Consider the following 15,948-nt stretch of genomic DNA (forward strand, 5'->3'; position numbering starts at 1 on the left):
AACTCATATATATTATAGTCATATTTGAGCTTGTGAAATATATGCAATAGAACATGATCATCTGTCATCATGAAATCTAAAAAAATCTTGAAAAAAAATATAAAATTGTTTTGTATTATCTTTTTATATAAATCTATTGCTATTATCTTCTAGTTATGAAATATGCTCAGCAACTTCCTGCTATTATAACAAAAAGCCTGGTAATGAGCCTCACGCCTATTCAAGGTTGAAAAGTGACATTTGTACCTGACAATAATTAACTTGCAATCTCTTCCAACCGCAACAATCCAGCTATTGTTATTATAGAGCATTGATGGAAAATCCATGACTCAAGGCAAAGTTAGCTGCAAAGAGACGACAGACTTTACTCTAATTTTGGGCGGAAGTGCAAAGGTCACTAAACCTTCTGGTAGTTGCATGCAGGTCAAGGTGCAGGTGCAGGCAGGTGTGCTTTTTGAATGCTGCTGCTGACACTTTTTGTGCGTCTCATCGTGCCCTTGGCGGCGCCCAGATTGGACTACAAAAGAACCAATGCATTTCTTTTTGTTGCAGAGTGAGATGGCATTTTATCTCTCTTGCGTCATTCCAAATTGTATTCTCGAAAAAAGTTCTTTTGTTTGCTCATTGACGTGGAGGCGCTAAATGATTTTATGATCGAGGTTTTCACGGTCTCTGTCAATAATTCTCATCTTGACATTTGAGAATTGTTAAGCCTCGGCAGTACAAAATTTATTTTATTGTTTTAGCATCTCATTTATTCGATAATATTTATTCATTAATCAGCTTTCAGAATATATTGCACATAGAGCCACAATTTGCAAGCAGTCAGCCAGCAGTCAGCAAGACTGGACCAGGGTTTGAACCCTTCATTAGCAACGCATTATTTACACATTTACTAGCTAAAAGTCTTGCAAACAATAAATTTAAATAAAATATAATTATAGTTATTATTATTTTAAAAAAGATAAATAAATTAACTTATATATTTATAAATTAAAATTCTTAATTTACTACAAACAAAAATACAAATTTAAAAAAAATTTTAAAGAAAAATTTTATAATTACCATATTATTTTTTAACAATGTTGTATAAACAACATAACCAACATAAACTTTGATCAACAAAAAGTAAGAAAACTTCTAAGAATAAATTATATTTTGATCAGTATTTTCATGAAATTTATTATTAAAGACAAAAAAAGCTATGATGATTTTAATGTAAAACTGGAGTTTCTAAATCTTGCAAGAAATTTATCGAAACGTCAATTTATCTTTAAAAGTTTTTTGTAAGTTGAAAATCATAAAATGTGTTGCATATAGGCATGTTTCCGAGTGAACGAATTTCCCGGCTGCTGCGTTGCAGACAAAACAGAGTGCACTGGGGAAAAAAAGAAAATCTCGACCGAATATCGCACTTTCATGCACTTTCTCATTAGAACAGGTTCTGAAAATCCATCTCTAATACGGTGCCTCCCGAGAGTGCTCGCATAATAATAATAGCGCGCGAGTCGCCGCCGCTGCCACCGAGATGAAAATGAAAGTGCGTTGCGGCAACACATTGCTTGCTTTTAGTGCGCCGAGCAATATTGGAGCAAGCAGTGTCAATTAAATAGGCACGGCCGACAGATGCAATAATACAAATAACTAACTGACCAGCTGAAAATGCACAATCTCGTTCCTCTAATCAAGAATGTAGTGGAACTAGTCTTGTTGTGTAATTGAACAGAGCATCGCGTAATCGCTCTTGTAGAAAACACGTTGTTGATGTCAATTGAAGACTAAAGGTCGCTCAAATCACCATTAAATCAACATAAAATTGAAGATTTATCTTTTATTTCTTCTACAAAGTAAGCTTTAATAAATAATGTAGTAACATAGAAATTCAAATATCTTGAGGTTAAAAGCAAAGTTTCGTATACTTTAAAGTTTTGCAATAATTAAAGAAGTCATTTTTGTCTTGAAATCAGCCGGTCAAAAAAGTAAAGAAAAAAAAATATTTAGTTTTATAAATGTAATAACTTTAAGGCCTCAAATTATAAAATGTTATATATTATATATTATTTACGGAAATCAACTTCGGATTCTATTTCCATTTTATTTGATATGGCGCATGAATGTACTTAATTATTATTTTTTTTAAATTTGTATTAAATTAAAGCTGTATTTTCTACTAGCCGAGATTAATTGAGTGTAAAATATTACCGACCTTTATGTGAAAAACTCAAATGATTAATTGAATATCAAACGTTTAAATATGATAAAATGTTAAAAATTAAAATATTAATCATGCACTAAAAAATATAGAGTGCGAGTTCTTAATAATTCTTGGATTTCTTGAAGGACTATCAATAAATGAAAGCTTGTAAATGACTCTCGAATTTGATTGTCATAAATCATCACATAGAAGCTAATATTCCTTTAATTTGCAAGTTCCACTAACTTAATACATTATGCAAAGTATGTATTTGCCAGTTTTTTCCTTGTCCGTAAAAGAAGGTGCTGGTAGATAGCTCTAGCAGCAAACCAATCGACTATGGCCTTGCTTTCTTCTGCGAACAATAATAATTCAATGAAACAAAAAGATGAATCTCTCAGAGTAACATTGAATTCAATTATTACTCGAGTGAGAAAATCAAAGTTATGTGATAAATCTCGAGATACTGATTTTAATTAATCTCGGCAAAGCTGCAGTGCGTGGAGGCGAACCCCTTTTTGCTCCCATATAGCGCCGGCGAACGAAAGTGAAACCTGGACTGGTGGAATGGCGAAGTGATGCAAGTAGTGTATCATTGCAGAGAGTCAAGGTCCAGCAGGAGGGGGCCTCTGTCCGAATTGGACCGTTTTGTCGCGAAACTGCGATTTGCATTGCCGCCGGTCGATCCGCGGCTAAAGGTGGTTTGGCGCGTGAGGCTCTTTCTTTGTCAAGTTTAGCTTTTTGTCCAGTCTTGGGACGCGGCGCGGCGCCTTGTGGAGGGGCTTTGTTCGGCATTTCCTTGCTGCACCGACAGCCTCACTCTGCACTGGCATGGCCTGCGAGAGCTGCTAGGCCTGTGGCGTCGCTCAAAGTTATTTATTTTTCCGTGTGCTAACCCACAAAACACTCATTTGGATCACTTTTGCAATAAGGAATTCCACAAAAAGGTCAGTTTGAAAAAATAAACTAAATTTATTTTTATACAATTTTCACTCATTTTAATAACAATTTTGATTCAACATTTTCCGGTAAACATTTAAACAAGGAATTTATTTCAGCTTCTTTTCGATTTTTTTTGGTTCGATCAGTTTTTAAAGCAGAACGAAAAGAATGAATGAATTATGTCATTTGGTAGTGTTACGGGCTGAAACCGGTTATTGCAACGCTCGCCGCTTTGCATTTTAGTCGGAGCTTCATTCGAGAGAGCTGATTATATTGAAAATAGGCGATTAATTTTATTGCTAGGTAGCATGCGAGCAACAACCTTCACATATATATATACCATGGATTATAATTTATTCCAAGTACTCGCAAGTCAACGCAGTACGCAGATAATACTAGTAACATGTGAAGAGGGCAAATCTAATTATAAGGTTCTTTTAGTTGCCTTCAATGATTTCCAGTCCTTCTTTTTCCTTCACTTTTATCTCCAATTTTTCATGAAGAAGCAGAGCGTGAAATCGCGAATGGTAATTATGAGCGTATTATTGCAGCATGAATTATGTTTCTTAATAAAAGCAGATACTTGAATTTGCAAACGACTGGGACCATTGTTTTGCGTGAATCATGATTTCCTTCCACACTTAATTTCTATGGAATATGAAATAATCGCCACCAATTTTCAAGGCGCATTAATTCATGCCGCGGAGCAAATAAAAACACATTTTAAAAAAGTTATAGATGAATGACAAATTTGCTTTATATTTTCAAAAATAGACTTATTTTAATTATTAAGAAACATTATGGGCGGATCCAAATTAAGTCTTCCGCCCTATATAAATCTGCAGATTTTGTTTGGTAATATTTTGAAACATTTTGAAACAAGGAAACTGAAACAAGAAAATGAATTTACCAGTTTAAACTGGCAAAATGCGCCAATTAACCGCTAGCGCCAGAGTAATAATTATATACCGGTCATATCGACAGAATTAATGAGAGTTATTTAATTTGACATTCAAATTCCTTTACTCCCCCTGCCTTGATTAATGTTTATTATGGCATTGATAGGCCGCATTTACCGATTAATTTATAAATAGACCACAATTATTAATAGTGTGTCTTATCACTGTATGGAAAGACTTCTGCCGATTGAGCTTATTTATTTAAATGCCTTTTCAATGTATACAATTTCTGGCGCAGTACGATGAAAAATGTCAATTTCAACAGGAGCTTTTGAATTTTGATTTTGTTTGTAAATAAATTATATTGTTATGTTGGATTTTTTGAATTGCAGTGAAGCATACAATAAAAATGTTGTTGAGGGCAACGGCCTTGGTTTTCTGCCTGCTAGCCTTTGGTGAGTAAAAAATTTGTTGATTTGTTGAATATTAAATTATTTTGTCTGGGCTCAACGCATTGCGATTAAATTTTTTTGCACAATTCCTCTCTCTTGAAAATTAAGCAATCACTAATTAAAGTCATTCTTCGGAACGAAAAATGAGCCCGAACGACTCTCGTCAATGTCACGTTCTTGTTTTTCGCGTAGGCCACGCGGCCCAGTTCAACCTCACGGACAGCTGCAACCGCCCTCCGGAGGCAGACAATGCTGCTCTGGCCGCCCTTTTACAGCTTGTGCCGCCGCTGCCGCCCCTTAAGAGCGATAATGACGAGTGTCGCCTTCACAGCCGCCTCTTCCACGAGGAGCTTCAAGAAATGAAAATGTGGGCACTCAAAAGTAAGTAAAAAATGGTTTTTAGTAAAATTATTAAATTTCAAGAAGATGTCGCAAATAAAATGGAAATCAATAAATAGATATTCTAATTATACTTTTTTAATAGCTTGTGAAATAGCACAGAGCAGAGCTTTTTACTTGCGATAATTAGCTCAAATAATTTTATAAATGAAATGAAAAATAAATAAATGACATTTATTTAAATATTTAAACAAATTTATTGTTTTCATAAATAACTTTTAACATAACAAAGGTGAAAATAAGACAGAAAAGTCAATGTTTTCTAATTAACTCAACATTTAGTTAAAATTCTACATGTTTTGAACTAAAATTAATGAATATTCAAAGTGTATCTTCCGATATAAGAAATATAAAAAGAGGATCGACCGTGACAGGACTCGAACCTGCAATCTTCGGATCCGAAGTCCGACGCCTTATCCATTAGGCCACACGGTCTACATTGAGCGCAGAGAACACCAACTGTATATATTCGGGAAAGCAGTGTTGCACGAATGCGCGAGAACAGTGGTGGGGGCAGCGCGCGGAGAGTTTGAAAGTTTATAAGGGAGCTTGCTGTGCTGATTATATAATTTTGTAATTCGTTCGAACAAAATGTTAAAATTCATGCACGTCCAAAAATTAGAAAGTATCAGTTTTTTAATGTATTAAATTAATTGATGTACTTTAAATGGTAAATTACATAACATACTCAAGGTTTAAAATGACTTTATTTTTCTTGCTTAATGCATGGCGGCATTCAAAATAACGATAATTAAAAAATTATATATATTATATAGCTTTGTAATTCGTAACCCTTTGTAAATAATTATAAAAAATTTGGCCATTCATCCTGTAAATATAAAAATATATTAAAAAAATTAGATTTTTTCTTACCTTTTACTAAAAAAAAGGGGGAATCGATTCATCTACTATATAGGTGGATCAGCGGCTGTTTTGTGTATGTCGATCTGACGCGATGCCAAATGAAAACTGACCCGGTCCAAACTCATTGCTGAAAACATGAGTAGCAAACAAAGTTCGCAGACATGCGTAGCACATACTGTATTATAATCCAGCAGGGGGACGGTAGAAGGGGAGAGATTTTGGCGCAATGCGCGGGGAGTTGATAATAATAATAATAATAATAATAATAAGGAAAAATGCTAATGTGAAAGCTTTTTATCACTTTACTAATTATTCTAAAATATTGAATTGAGATTTAAAAAAAATCCTGTTCCTGTTGTATGCCTGTGAATTTTTGACTATTGATTATTTAAATAACATTAATTTTTCACTGGTACCTTTTATCATTTAAAATTTTAACGTTATGTGCTTCTAGATGCATGTTTAATAAATCTGTTGTTTACAAAACATATACTCTGACATTTTTAAATTATACAGCAAATTATTGTAAACTGAATCAATAAAAGAAATCGTTTATTATGTTACAATAATTTCTAATATAGATCCGCACTTTTACAGTGTACGACTCTAACAGCAAGATTGGCTCGAGCCTGCTGAACGGAAATTTGGTGCACTTGGGCGATTTTGACCAGTGCGTGTCTGTCCTGCGGTCTCCAGAGCAAATGGGTGGAGGACCCCGCGTTCGTGGCCGGTATTGCGCCGTTTCCATTTACCTCGAACCAGTCGGTTTACCAAAAAAGTGGCGCGAACTGCACTCGATCATCGACCTTATGAAGTCGCACAGTGCCATGAGCAACGAGCACCAAAATGTTAAACACAAATTTCTTCTCCGAAATGAAACTAAAAATAAATTTTTAGAACGATCTCCACCTGCCGACGTTCAGTCCGGTGCAACTCGGCTTCTGCATCCCGGACAGTTGCGGCCACCAAGATTTGGAAAAGAGCATTTTGGAGTTTTTGAGACCGATCAATATTACCTCCGGTATTGATTTCAAAGTCAAAATTGGTGAAAATTCGTGCCGAAATGGGGATGCTAATTCAATGGACATCTGGACGGCAATCACAGTGTAATTAATTATTTTAAAATTAATTAAAAAAATTACAAAATTAATTATTTTAGTTTGTTTGTGGCGTCTCTTCTGCTGTTCGCTTTGATTGGAACGCACCACGAGAAGGCGCACACTGCTGAAGATGGTTCTTTGCTGCCCACGGCCACGAAAGGTGTCTGCAGCTTTAAGTAAAATTTGGAATTTAAGCTAATTAGCTCATTCTTTTTCAATAGGCACTTTCAATCGACTGCTGCTGGCATTTTCATTTCGGCGAAACTGGCGCTCTTTAGTGGACACTGACGTGCCCGAAGACGAGCTGAGTTGTCTGCACGGCATGCGATTTATTGCATCCCTCATGATTTACATAATCCACAAAGTGGTTTTTATTCTCTTCCATCCCTTTTCAAATCGCACAGACGTGGCAAATGTACGTTAGTTGGTATTAAAATTAATTTATAACTCGATTAATTATTAAATTTAAAGCTCTTGGAGGGTGACTGGACCATGATTTTCCGCGCTTTTTGGAACTGGGTGGACGCGTTCGTCATCATGAGTGGACTTTTAACTTCATTTTACGCATTTAAAAAGCTGAAAGCTGGACAAAGATTGAATATACCAAAAATGTACTTCCAGAGATACCTCAAGTACGTAAATAAATAACGTAGTTTGAGTAAGAATAATTTCAAATTTTGGCTCCGCTCTTTAGATTCACACCGATGGTTTTCGTGTGGAGTTTAATGCTTCAGAATTTGATGCAGCACCAAATCTCTGGCCCAAATTTGATTAGAATTGTTGGTCCTTACATAGACAATTGCAAACGGGGACTGCTGCCAGTATTAACTTATACGAGCGTGTTTGACGGGCTGAACAAAATGGTAAAAGAATAGCTCTGTAAATATACATCGACGCAGAAATAAAATTTTTCCTCTAGTGCTACCCTCCTGCACATCAACTGGTTACGGATATGCATATGTACATAATGGCTCCATTTATTATGATGGGGATTTGGAAATATCCCAAGAAAGCACCGGCTGCTCTTCTTGCTGTTGTTGTTGCACTCGGCGCGATGAAATATTCCACGGTGATGAAAAACGATCTTGGATCGTTCTTATTTTATGGAATGTCGTAAGTTTTTGTACAAATATATGTTAGAATTTTATTTAAAAATAATAATTCCAATTAAAAATTATAAAATTTCTAGTACAGAGACGACGGTCAGGTCGGCAAACGCAATTTACGTCAACGCCCTGCATCGCCTGACCCCATACTTGATGGGCCTAAGTCTCGGCTACATTCTGCAGATAACCGAGTGCAAAAGGGTGCTGAGCAGGGTGCAAATGGCAGCAGGAACTGCCATCGCCATCGGCTGCGCCACATATGCGATGTTTGGAGTGTCCCACACGGCGAGAAAAGGATACATTTACCAAGTGTCGGAGGCCGCGGTTTTCGCCACTTTCCAGCCCCTCATGTGGGGATTCGCCCTCTGCTGGCTTGTTTACTGCTGTGCCACTAAACAAGCACCATGTTAGATTTTGTCATCAATTTGTTATAACAAAAATTATAATTGACGTATTTATAGGTTGGCTCCGTCGATTCTTGACGTGGCGAGGCTTTCTTGTCTATTCGCGCCTCTCATACGCTATCTACCTCACACAATTATACGTGGTGGCAGTAAATGTTGGAAATGCAGTTGACGCCACCAGATTTGGCGTCCACAGAATTGTGAGTTTGAAATCATTGCGAAAAAGATTTTTTTATTTTTGTATATCAAATTTTCAGTTTGATTTGAACGACATTGCTTTGGTCGGAATTATTTCGTTGCTTAGCACATTGATTCTGCTTTTACCACTGCAAGACGTGTCAACGTTGATAAGTGGGGGATGTAAGTTGTATTTTTTTTTTTTAATTCAAGCTTTCATTGCATAATTTTTCTATAATTGTAGACAAGCCTCCTAATTATTCAAAGTACATCAAACCTGTTGGCGATCTTACAAAGGAAGTGAGCAGCTCAACCGAATGCCTAGTTGAAGCTGTTGAAGAATAAGGTGGACAAGATTGCCAGTACTACTATAGAAAAAATCTTGCCACAAGATATGTATATTTTTTTACAAATGACATTCAGTGGTGTTGAACTGGGATATTTTTCAATCTTTTCTGATTGCTTTAAGAAGGATTTTAAAAACTTGTATTGTGCGTGGGAAAGAAACTTTCCTTCTCTGACTGAATTATCTATTTACTTCACTATTTTTAAGTTAAACGAATGAAAATTAAATTATATAAAACACAAGTTAAGGTATAAGGAGGAGATGCAATTTTATTTCAATACAGTTCCAATTTACGTTAATTTGGTCTTGTCATTTCGTTTTGCGAACGCGTTCCACATTTCAAGAATCGGGACCAAATATATTACTGTGAAGTAAGTTCCAAGAACGACGCATGCCAGGAACTCGTGCAAGTTGAACTGAAAATTAAATGAAAAAATATCAATTGAATAAGTTAGGCCGCCAGTTGAGCTCTGATGTCACGCCGGTTGTCTACTAGGAGAATGTGCAGGCGCTCATTCCAGACTCACCAGTTGGAAAATAGAGAAGGTGTTGGCGGAGCGGACGGAAGCGATCCAATAAAGTAGGACTGGTATTTGGACCAAGTTGAAACCTAGACCGAGTCTGGTGCACATCACAAACCAGTAATTACTTAGGAATTTATTTAGGCTCTCTAAAATTAGATGCTTTATTTTTTGCCAAACACAAAACTTTGAGACTAAATTTACCTGCATGGCCGGTAGAGCAAATAAAAACGAGCCAACTCAGAACAAAAGCCCACAAGAATGGCTGAATCAGTCCATATACAAGAGTTTTCTAATTCGGAGAGAAATAAGAAATAAATAACTAATTTTTTTATTATTTATAAATAAGTACGCTCACTTCGTAATGGTGGATATATCCTTCTTCAGAGGTTTCTGAATGCCAAGCAACACAATAAATGGCCATCAGGACGGCAAGAACGTTTCCCAACCACAACAATTTCTGATAAAAAAAATATCATATTAAAATGAGATTAAATTAACTTTTTAATACTTTATTAAGTTGAATTTTGCAGTTTATTTTTTGTAGGTAGCAACCACAGCAAAGTCCAATTAAGTAAGTAGGGAGGCGCATTATTGCGGGGAACAGCAGGTGATTTGCAACCTTGATTGTTGTTTTTCGACTAGAAATTAAAAATAAATCAAATTTTTAAGCGTAAATTTCGTCGAAAGCTCACTCCATATTATTATGAGCAATGGTTGGCACGTCGTACATCTGGATTACATGGTACTTGTAATAAGAAACCAAGGTGCACAACATGTAAATAAAATTGATGGTTCTGGACGGGTATTGCCAAAGGCCGATCACGATAAAAGGTGCCAACGTGTAAAGCAGCAAGTCGGTCGTCAGATGGTTTGACGTGTCGTAACACTGATTTTTTTTTTTAATTTTCAAGTTATTTGTTTAAGATGAGACATCCCAATTCCAAAGAAAGTTTGTATGCAATTTCTATTATTCCTGTTTTCCTCAAAATGTCAATTAATTTTTGCCCAATTTTGTATCTTCCATTTTTTTCAATATAAATCTTATCTACATTGAAAAGTGTAAGTTAGGCGAAATATGAGCACAATAGAAGCTATTTGTTTTTCTATATTTTAATAGTTTTCAATGTAAATTAGCTTAAGAACAAATTGGCAAAAATTAATAGACCAAAAGTGTGCAGTGCAAGTTGCATACCAACTTTGATCAAAATTTGTGTATCTCAAAAACACAATTAGTTTTTTTTACGTTGTTTGGAAAACCATTAAAACTGGACGTAAAAGTGGCCAAGGTCCAAATTTTTCCGCGACAATTGTTGACGGTAAATTCCAAGTAGCGCATCCAAAGGGGCCCACTGCAAATGTACGGCGCCAAGTGCGTGTAAGAAAAGGCGATCACCACCAACAGAACGGCGAATCTACACGCATGATTAATTAGGAGACGCTCTAATAATTTTAAATAATTTTCCACCTTATGTATCGCTTGATGTACATTTCAAGGATGTTGAGCTGCTTTCCGTTTTGGAGAACGCGAGCTGCATAATAGGCCGTGGTGACGGCGCTCAGGAAAATGAAGCCGTCCACGTAGTTCCAAAACATTTTTACCACGAGCGTCCACTTCTGGTTCATCACGGCGAACAATTCCAATTTATTGGTAGCGGGAATCGACGTGAATCCGGCAGTTTTGTGAAGAAAGAAAAGCAAAAAGATAAAAACGGCTCTGATTCCGTTGACGCAGCCCAGTTGGTCTGATTCGGTCGGACGCGACCAAAGCAGCTTCCAGTTGCGCCCCAAAGACAAGGCTAACAGGAAGGAATTGTTTTCCTGCGGTTTCCATCGCGCTTCTCTCAGCCAGCAAATTAAGCTCAAAATTAGAGGAAATACGAGCAAAAAACTTGAATAGAAAAATATAAAAATCTGCACAATAATTAATAGACACATTCTTACATTGCGAAAATAGCTTCAGTTGAAAATTCGATTGTGTCATTTGTCCGGCAAAAACCATCCCTGATGATAATGTCAGCATCAAAGGGGGTGTCTGCGATGAGTCCAGCGACCTTTTCTTTCAACATGTCTACAGCATCGACTTCATTGCAAGCGTCTGGCAAACACATTCCCACAAGAAATACGTTGTTTGCAACGTTATAAAACGTTGGCTAATTCATCAAATTCATGTGAAAAAATTAAATATAAAAAAATAATTTAATTACGTCAGTCAAATTTCCTGTCACAAGTCTGTTGACTTGTGCGAGTTTCAATAATTGAGGAAATATTTGGCTGCTGTTTTCATTTACGCTAAACTCAATTTCGGGAAGACAGTATTTGCCCCTGATTTTAGTTTCCTAAAATATAGATTCAAATTATTTTGTTTTACTTTTCTACTGTTTCATTTAGAAATTTAAAACCTTCTTTTCAGAATGTGAAACGACGCTTAGACATTGCTCGTAATCTCCCAGTAGATCAACATTGCCCTCTAAAATTCCAGACGGAATCTTTGCATTAGCATCCAACACTATATGAGTCAAAATTAATCAAAATGAAACCTTAGAAAATAATAAAATTTAACAAAAAAAGCTCACTCCTTAATGCCCAAGGCTCCAGATTTTTTATAGATTTGTGGAAATATTGCATGTTTTGCCTGCATTCTGGATTAGTTCCAAGGTATTCGAGGCTCTCTGCCCTTAATTTTTCGCCAAATGTGTGGCCAGCGGAGGGTACAAAATATATGGCACCTAATATTGTGCAAAAAAAAAACAATGAAAATGAATTTAAAAATTTCGTCTTGGAAACGTGGAAATCGGAAAAGGTCACACTAAAAATTTGCAGGCGATCAATAATTATTTATAACAAACTGTTTCACTCTGATTTCAAAAATATTGCCCTAAATGTATAGGTACCCTTCAAAAATATTGTCTAATATTTTTTTTTAAACACACATTCAGCTTTCCTTAAATCAAGCAAACTCTTGAAAAATCTATCACAAAACATTATCTATTTTATGTATTTAAATTTAAATTCAAAAACGCTGAACCTGGTTAGAGGGACAAAGGAGAATGGTCTTTTTATTATTATAATTAACAAATAAAATATATTTTAATCTATAATATTTTATTTTAATTGTAGTTTTGTTTTAAAAAAAATTGTTTGTTTTATGCTATATTTGTTAAATAATTTTGTTTAACATTAAATCTATTGTTTAATTATTAAATATTTTTGTTTTTTAAACTTGTTGCTTCTTTTGTTACTTTTTTATTATTATTTTTTTAATTAATTTTATTTATATAAAATAAACTAAAAAGCCATGTCTATTACAATTATATTCATACAAATGAGCTTCCAAAGAAGTGCAAGGGGTTCGTTAAATAGCAAACAAGTAATAAGTATTATGTATTTACATTTCCTTAATGAAATTCAACATTAAAATTGATTGACAAAATTTGAAATTTTGTGAGCCAAAAACTTAAAAAGTGTCGAAAATAATGTGGGTTTTACATTTTGGGATTAAATTTTTGATACGCACTGCATTATCTATCATACTCAAGAGATAATTTTTAATTTTCTTTAAATATTTTAAATTTTATCTGTTCATTGATTTGCCTAACTTATATTTGTGAATTTTAAATTATGCGGTTTACAAAATTTTCAGGGATTTAAAATTAAGTTTTACCTCATATGCATGGCACTTAAAAAAAATATATCTTTCAAGTATTATCTTCTAGTGCTTATAGAATAATAATTAAGGGAAAGATTAAGCTGGTAAACATAGGACACATAATTCGCAAAGAAACTGATCCTAGAAAAAAATTGGAACTTATACAATTGTACTAATGCATGATTTCTCTATGCCATGGATTCCATGAACATGCCACTGGGACCTTTTCCGATTTCCAAGCTACCAAGATGATGTGCGCAATAACAAAGTTTTTAAAGAGGTTTTTACGTGATTATACTGAAACTGTGCCAGAAAAACCTGGTATAAAAGAATAGTTGTATAAATACCAAAATGTTTTCTATTGAATTTTAATTATAAAATTAATTTCAAATGTGACTAAAAAAAATATGACAAAACAATGAAAAACTTGGTAAAAATCCAGAAAAAAGCTTTAAAAAATATAATAAATTGTTCACCCTTAAATAATACTGTATATTTACCTATTAACAATAAAATTACTCCCTTCATCTTGCACAACCTTTCACTACCGTTCTCATTTGCAGAATGCAGCACTTCTTTTTCACCTTCAAATGCATGCAAAATATTTTTTCTCACGCTAAATTTAAATTCAAGGGCAGATTTGCATTGTGCATTTCCTCTGCTTTAAAAAATTGTCTCCCTCTGAGGAATATAATAAGCGGCAGTCAAAATAAATTTCCGAAGCTTTTCAGTATGAGCAACTCATTTTGTTTTTAATAATATCATGTAACAGGGCTATACATCATAAACTTTTCATTTTATCAAAAATATAGATTTGCTGTGTGTGGCAGTTCAGAGGCGTTGGATGAGGATGGAAGAAGCGCCACCACCGCCGTTGCAGATGGAGCCGACGCCGTACTCGCCAGGTTTGAGAGCATGAGCGAGGTGCACGACGAGTCGGGCGCCGGACATGCCGATAGGGTGTCCCAGACTGACGGCACCGCCGTGGACATTGACCTTGGCGGGGTCAATGCCCAGCATTTTGATATTGGCAAGAACGACAACGCTGAAGGCTTCGTTGATTTCCCACAAAGCAACATCCTCAATTTTGATGCCGGCGTTGGCGAGAAGCTGCAAATTGTGATTTACAAATTTACTTCGGCAGCGTATTGAGCGGATTTTTCAATTTAAAGTAAAAAAAGCGATTTTAATTTGGCCATTTCAAAATGAAATTAAATAAATAAAATGGGCTGTACTCACATTGGGAATGGCGAAAGCTGGAGCAATGGGGAAGTCAATGGGCTCAGTCGCAGCATCATAGAAACCAACAACCTTCGCAATTGGTTTCAAGTTGTACTTTTGGGCAGCAGCCTTGGTGGATAAAACAACGGCAGCTGCTCCGTCATTTAGGGTTGAGGCATTGCCAGCAGTTACAGTGCCATTTTCTTTCTAAAAAATTTTGATAAAAAAGAATATAAACAAAACATTTAGGTTAGTCATCAAATTTCATACTTGGAAAACAGTTGAGAGCTTAGGGAATTTTTCAAAATTGACTTTCTTGTATTCCTCGTCAGTGGAAACTTCTAAATCAGGTTTTCCTGAAATGAACAAAAAATTAAAATTCAATCCATTAATTTTTTAATAAATTTTATATCATTCAACCTCTGCCTTGGGGAACCTTGACGGCCACCAGTTCATCCTTGATGTGTCCATTTTCGTAGGCTGCTGCGCTTTTCTTGTAGCTGCTGATGGCGAACTCGTCTTGCTGCTGTCGGGAGATGCCCAACTTCTTGGCCGTGTTTTCCGCACAGCTGCCCATGTGGATTTTGTTGTAGACGTCGGTGAGTCCGTCAGCAACAATGCCGTCCTGCAGGTTGATGCCTCCGTAACTGGTCTCACCACGACGCATGTAGAAGGGCACGTTGGACATGGACTCCATGCCGCCGGCGACCATCACCTCCTGATGGCCACACATCAGGTTTTGAGAAGCCAACTGAATGGCCTTCATGCCAGAGGCACACACCTGTCATAAAAAAGATAGTTTTAATAACAAATTTTAAAATAATTAACGATTTTGCTTAAAAAATTGATTTACTTTGTTGACGGTGGTGCAAGGGACACTCTTGAGCAAGCCAGCAAAGAGGGCTGCCTGCCGGGCAGGGGCCTGTCCCAGTCCAGCCTGGCAAACGCTGCCCATGTACACCTCCTGGACAGCCTCTTTGGGCACACCGCCTCTCTCAACTGCCGCCTCGATGGCAGCTGCGCCCAATCGAGTTGCAGACAACTTGGACAGGGAGCTGTTGAAGGAACCCATCGGAGTTCTGGCCGCCGAGATGATGAGCACCTCGTTTAGAGTTGGTGCCGTGCTGTACCTCCGAAGCACCTGAAGAAAAAGATAATTACATAAATCATTTTTCACTTAAATCGGCATTGGGAAAAAAGTATTGTATGTAATTGAAATCTTTAAAGGTATTGTGAACAAATTTTATTGATCAATTATATGAACATATTTTTTGTTTTCTTAATTTACGTATGGATTGAAAAAATCACTCTTTAAAATTAAAGCAACAAGTTTTAAAAGTTTTGAACTCCACGGGCTCCACTCATGGTGTGCTCATTTTCAGGGATGATGGTTCAATGTTTGTTTATATTTTTTAACTTTAAAAAGGGGAAAACTTCAAAATTTTACGAATCGCTTGACTGGTGGATCAAAGTGAATTTCAATCTGGACGAAAAAAATAAGGCAAACCTGTTTCAAGTGACTGTATCGACAAGCCGCCATGGTTCTCGTTTCCACACGAAAGAAAATTTAGTGTTAAGTTGCAAACCCCTTCCCTCTCGGGCCGGCCTCCGCTAAATTAAAATTAAAAACTCGGAGGACAACTGCGATCTTTTCGCGAGTCCCCTTGTGAAAAA

The 15,948-nt window shown here is 36.0% G+C and overlaps 3 protein-coding genes and 1 non-coding gene across 5 annotated transcripts; 1 reads left to right on the plus strand and 3 right to left on the minus strand.

The window, feature by feature from the left end:
• The first annotated feature begins 2,875 nt into the window (after nt 1-2,875).
• Nucleotides 2,876-9,140, plus strand: LOC132202286 (nose resistant to fluoxetine protein 6-like). Its single transcript, XM_059629111.1, has 14 exons — nt 2,876-3,141; nt 4,428-4,490; nt 4,680-4,868; nt 6,348-6,598; nt 6,648-6,856; nt 6,910-7,010; nt 7,072-7,265; nt 7,322-7,482; nt 7,545-7,713; nt 7,770-7,963; nt 8,040-8,362; nt 8,418-8,560; nt 8,618-8,720; nt 8,782-9,140. Exons 2-14 carry the CDS (start codon nt 4,445-4,447, stop codon nt 8,880-8,882), a joined length of 2,184 nt encoding a protein of 727 aa, XP_059485094.1. The 5' UTR covers nt 2,876-3,141; nt 4,428-4,444; the 3' UTR covers nt 8,883-9,140.
• Nucleotides 5,249-5,321, minus strand: Trnar-ucg (transfer RNA arginine (anticodon UCG)). Its single transcript has one exon. It is a non-coding gene; the product is annotated as a tRNA-Arg (tRNA).
• Nucleotides 9,140-13,728, minus strand: LOC132202287 (nose resistant to fluoxetine protein 6-like). 2 transcript variants are annotated; one of them, XM_059629112.1, is made up of 13 exons: nt 13,554-13,728; nt 11,981-12,133; nt 11,807-11,913; nt 11,612-11,743; nt 11,349-11,557; nt 10,873-11,295; nt 10,651-10,819; nt 10,100-10,293; nt 9,916-10,045; nt 9,763-9,864; nt 9,609-9,696; nt 9,411-9,553; nt 9,140-9,299 (listed from the first exon to the last, which is right to left on the minus strand). In XM_059629112.1, the coding sequence occupies exons 1-13, from the start codon at nt 13,579-13,581 to the stop codon at nt 9,174-9,176; spliced, it is 2,004 nt and encodes a 667-aa protein (XP_059485095.1). In that variant the 5' UTR covers nt 13,582-13,728; the 3' UTR covers nt 9,140-9,173. The 2 variants fall into 2 exon arrangements, with proteins under 2 accessions (XP_059485095.1, XP_059485096.1); XM_059629113.1 differs by lacking the exon at nt 11,981-12,133.
• A 49-nt stretch (nt 13,729-13,777) lies between these two features.
• LOC132202293 (acetyl-CoA acetyltransferase, mitochondrial) lies at nt 13,778-15,941 on the minus strand. The gene is made up of 6 exons (XM_059629124.1): nt 15,782-15,941; nt 15,128-15,415; nt 14,695-15,055; nt 14,545-14,630; nt 14,293-14,481; nt 13,778-14,163 (listed from the first exon to the last, which is right to left on the minus strand). The coding sequence occupies exons 1-6, from the start codon at nt 15,812-15,814 to the stop codon at nt 13,885-13,887; spliced, it is 1,236 nt and encodes a 411-aa protein (XP_059485107.1). The 5' UTR covers nt 15,815-15,941; the 3' UTR covers nt 13,778-13,884.
• Nucleotides 15,942-15,948: the final 7 nt, after the last annotated feature.

Source organism: Neocloeon triangulifer, unplaced genomic scaffold (assembly GCF_031216515.1).
Source record: "Neocloeon triangulifer isolate White Clay Creek 2 clone unplaced genomic scaffold, ASM3121651v1 ptg000015l, whole genome shotgun sequence".
Lineage (NCBI taxonomy): Eukaryota > Metazoa > Arthropoda > Insecta > Ephemeroptera > Baetidae > Neocloeon > Neocloeon triangulifer.

What these genes read in the sequence shown, in the direction of transcription:
- LOC132202286 (XM_059629111.1), top strand. Translation starts at nt 4,445, where the DNA reads ATGTTGTTGAGGGCAACGGCCTTGGTTTTCTGCCTGCTAGCCTTTG. An exon ending in TTCTTATTTTATGGAATGTC is followed by an intron (nt 7,964 to 8,039) that starts GTAAGTTTTTGT and finishes TAAAATTTCTAG; the next exon opens with TACAGAGACGACGGTCAGGT. An exon ending in AACGTTGATAAGTGGGGGAT is followed by an intron (nt 8,721 to 8,781) that starts GTAAGTTGTATT and finishes CTATAATTGTAG; the next exon opens with ACAAGCCTCCTAATTATTCA.
- LOC132202287 (XM_059629112.1), bottom strand. Translation starts at nt 13,581, where the DNA reads ATGAAGGGAGTAATTTTATTGTTAATAG. An exon ending in GCAAAATTCAACTTAATAAA is followed by an intron (nt 9,865 to 9,915) that starts GTATTAAAAAGT and finishes TTTTTTTATCAG; the next exon opens with AAATTGTTGTGGTTGGGAAA. An exon ending in TTGCTCTACCGGCCATGCAG is followed by an intron (nt 9,554 to 9,608) that starts GTAAATTTAGTC and finishes ATCTAATTTTAG; the next exon opens with AGAGCCTAAATAAATTCCTA.
- LOC132202293 (XM_059629124.1), bottom strand. Translation starts at nt 15,814, where the DNA reads ATGGCGGCTTGTCGATACAGTCACTTGAAACAG. An exon ending in GATACAGTCACTTGAAACAG is followed by an intron (nt 15,416 to 15,781) that starts GTTTGCCTTATT and finishes CTTTTTCTTCAG; the next exon opens with GTGCTTCGGAGGTACAGCAC. An exon ending in CAGCTTTCGCCATTCCCAAT is followed by an intron (nt 14,164 to 14,292) that starts GTGAGTACAGCC and finishes CACAATTTGCAG; the next exon opens with CTTCTCGCCAACGCCGGCAT.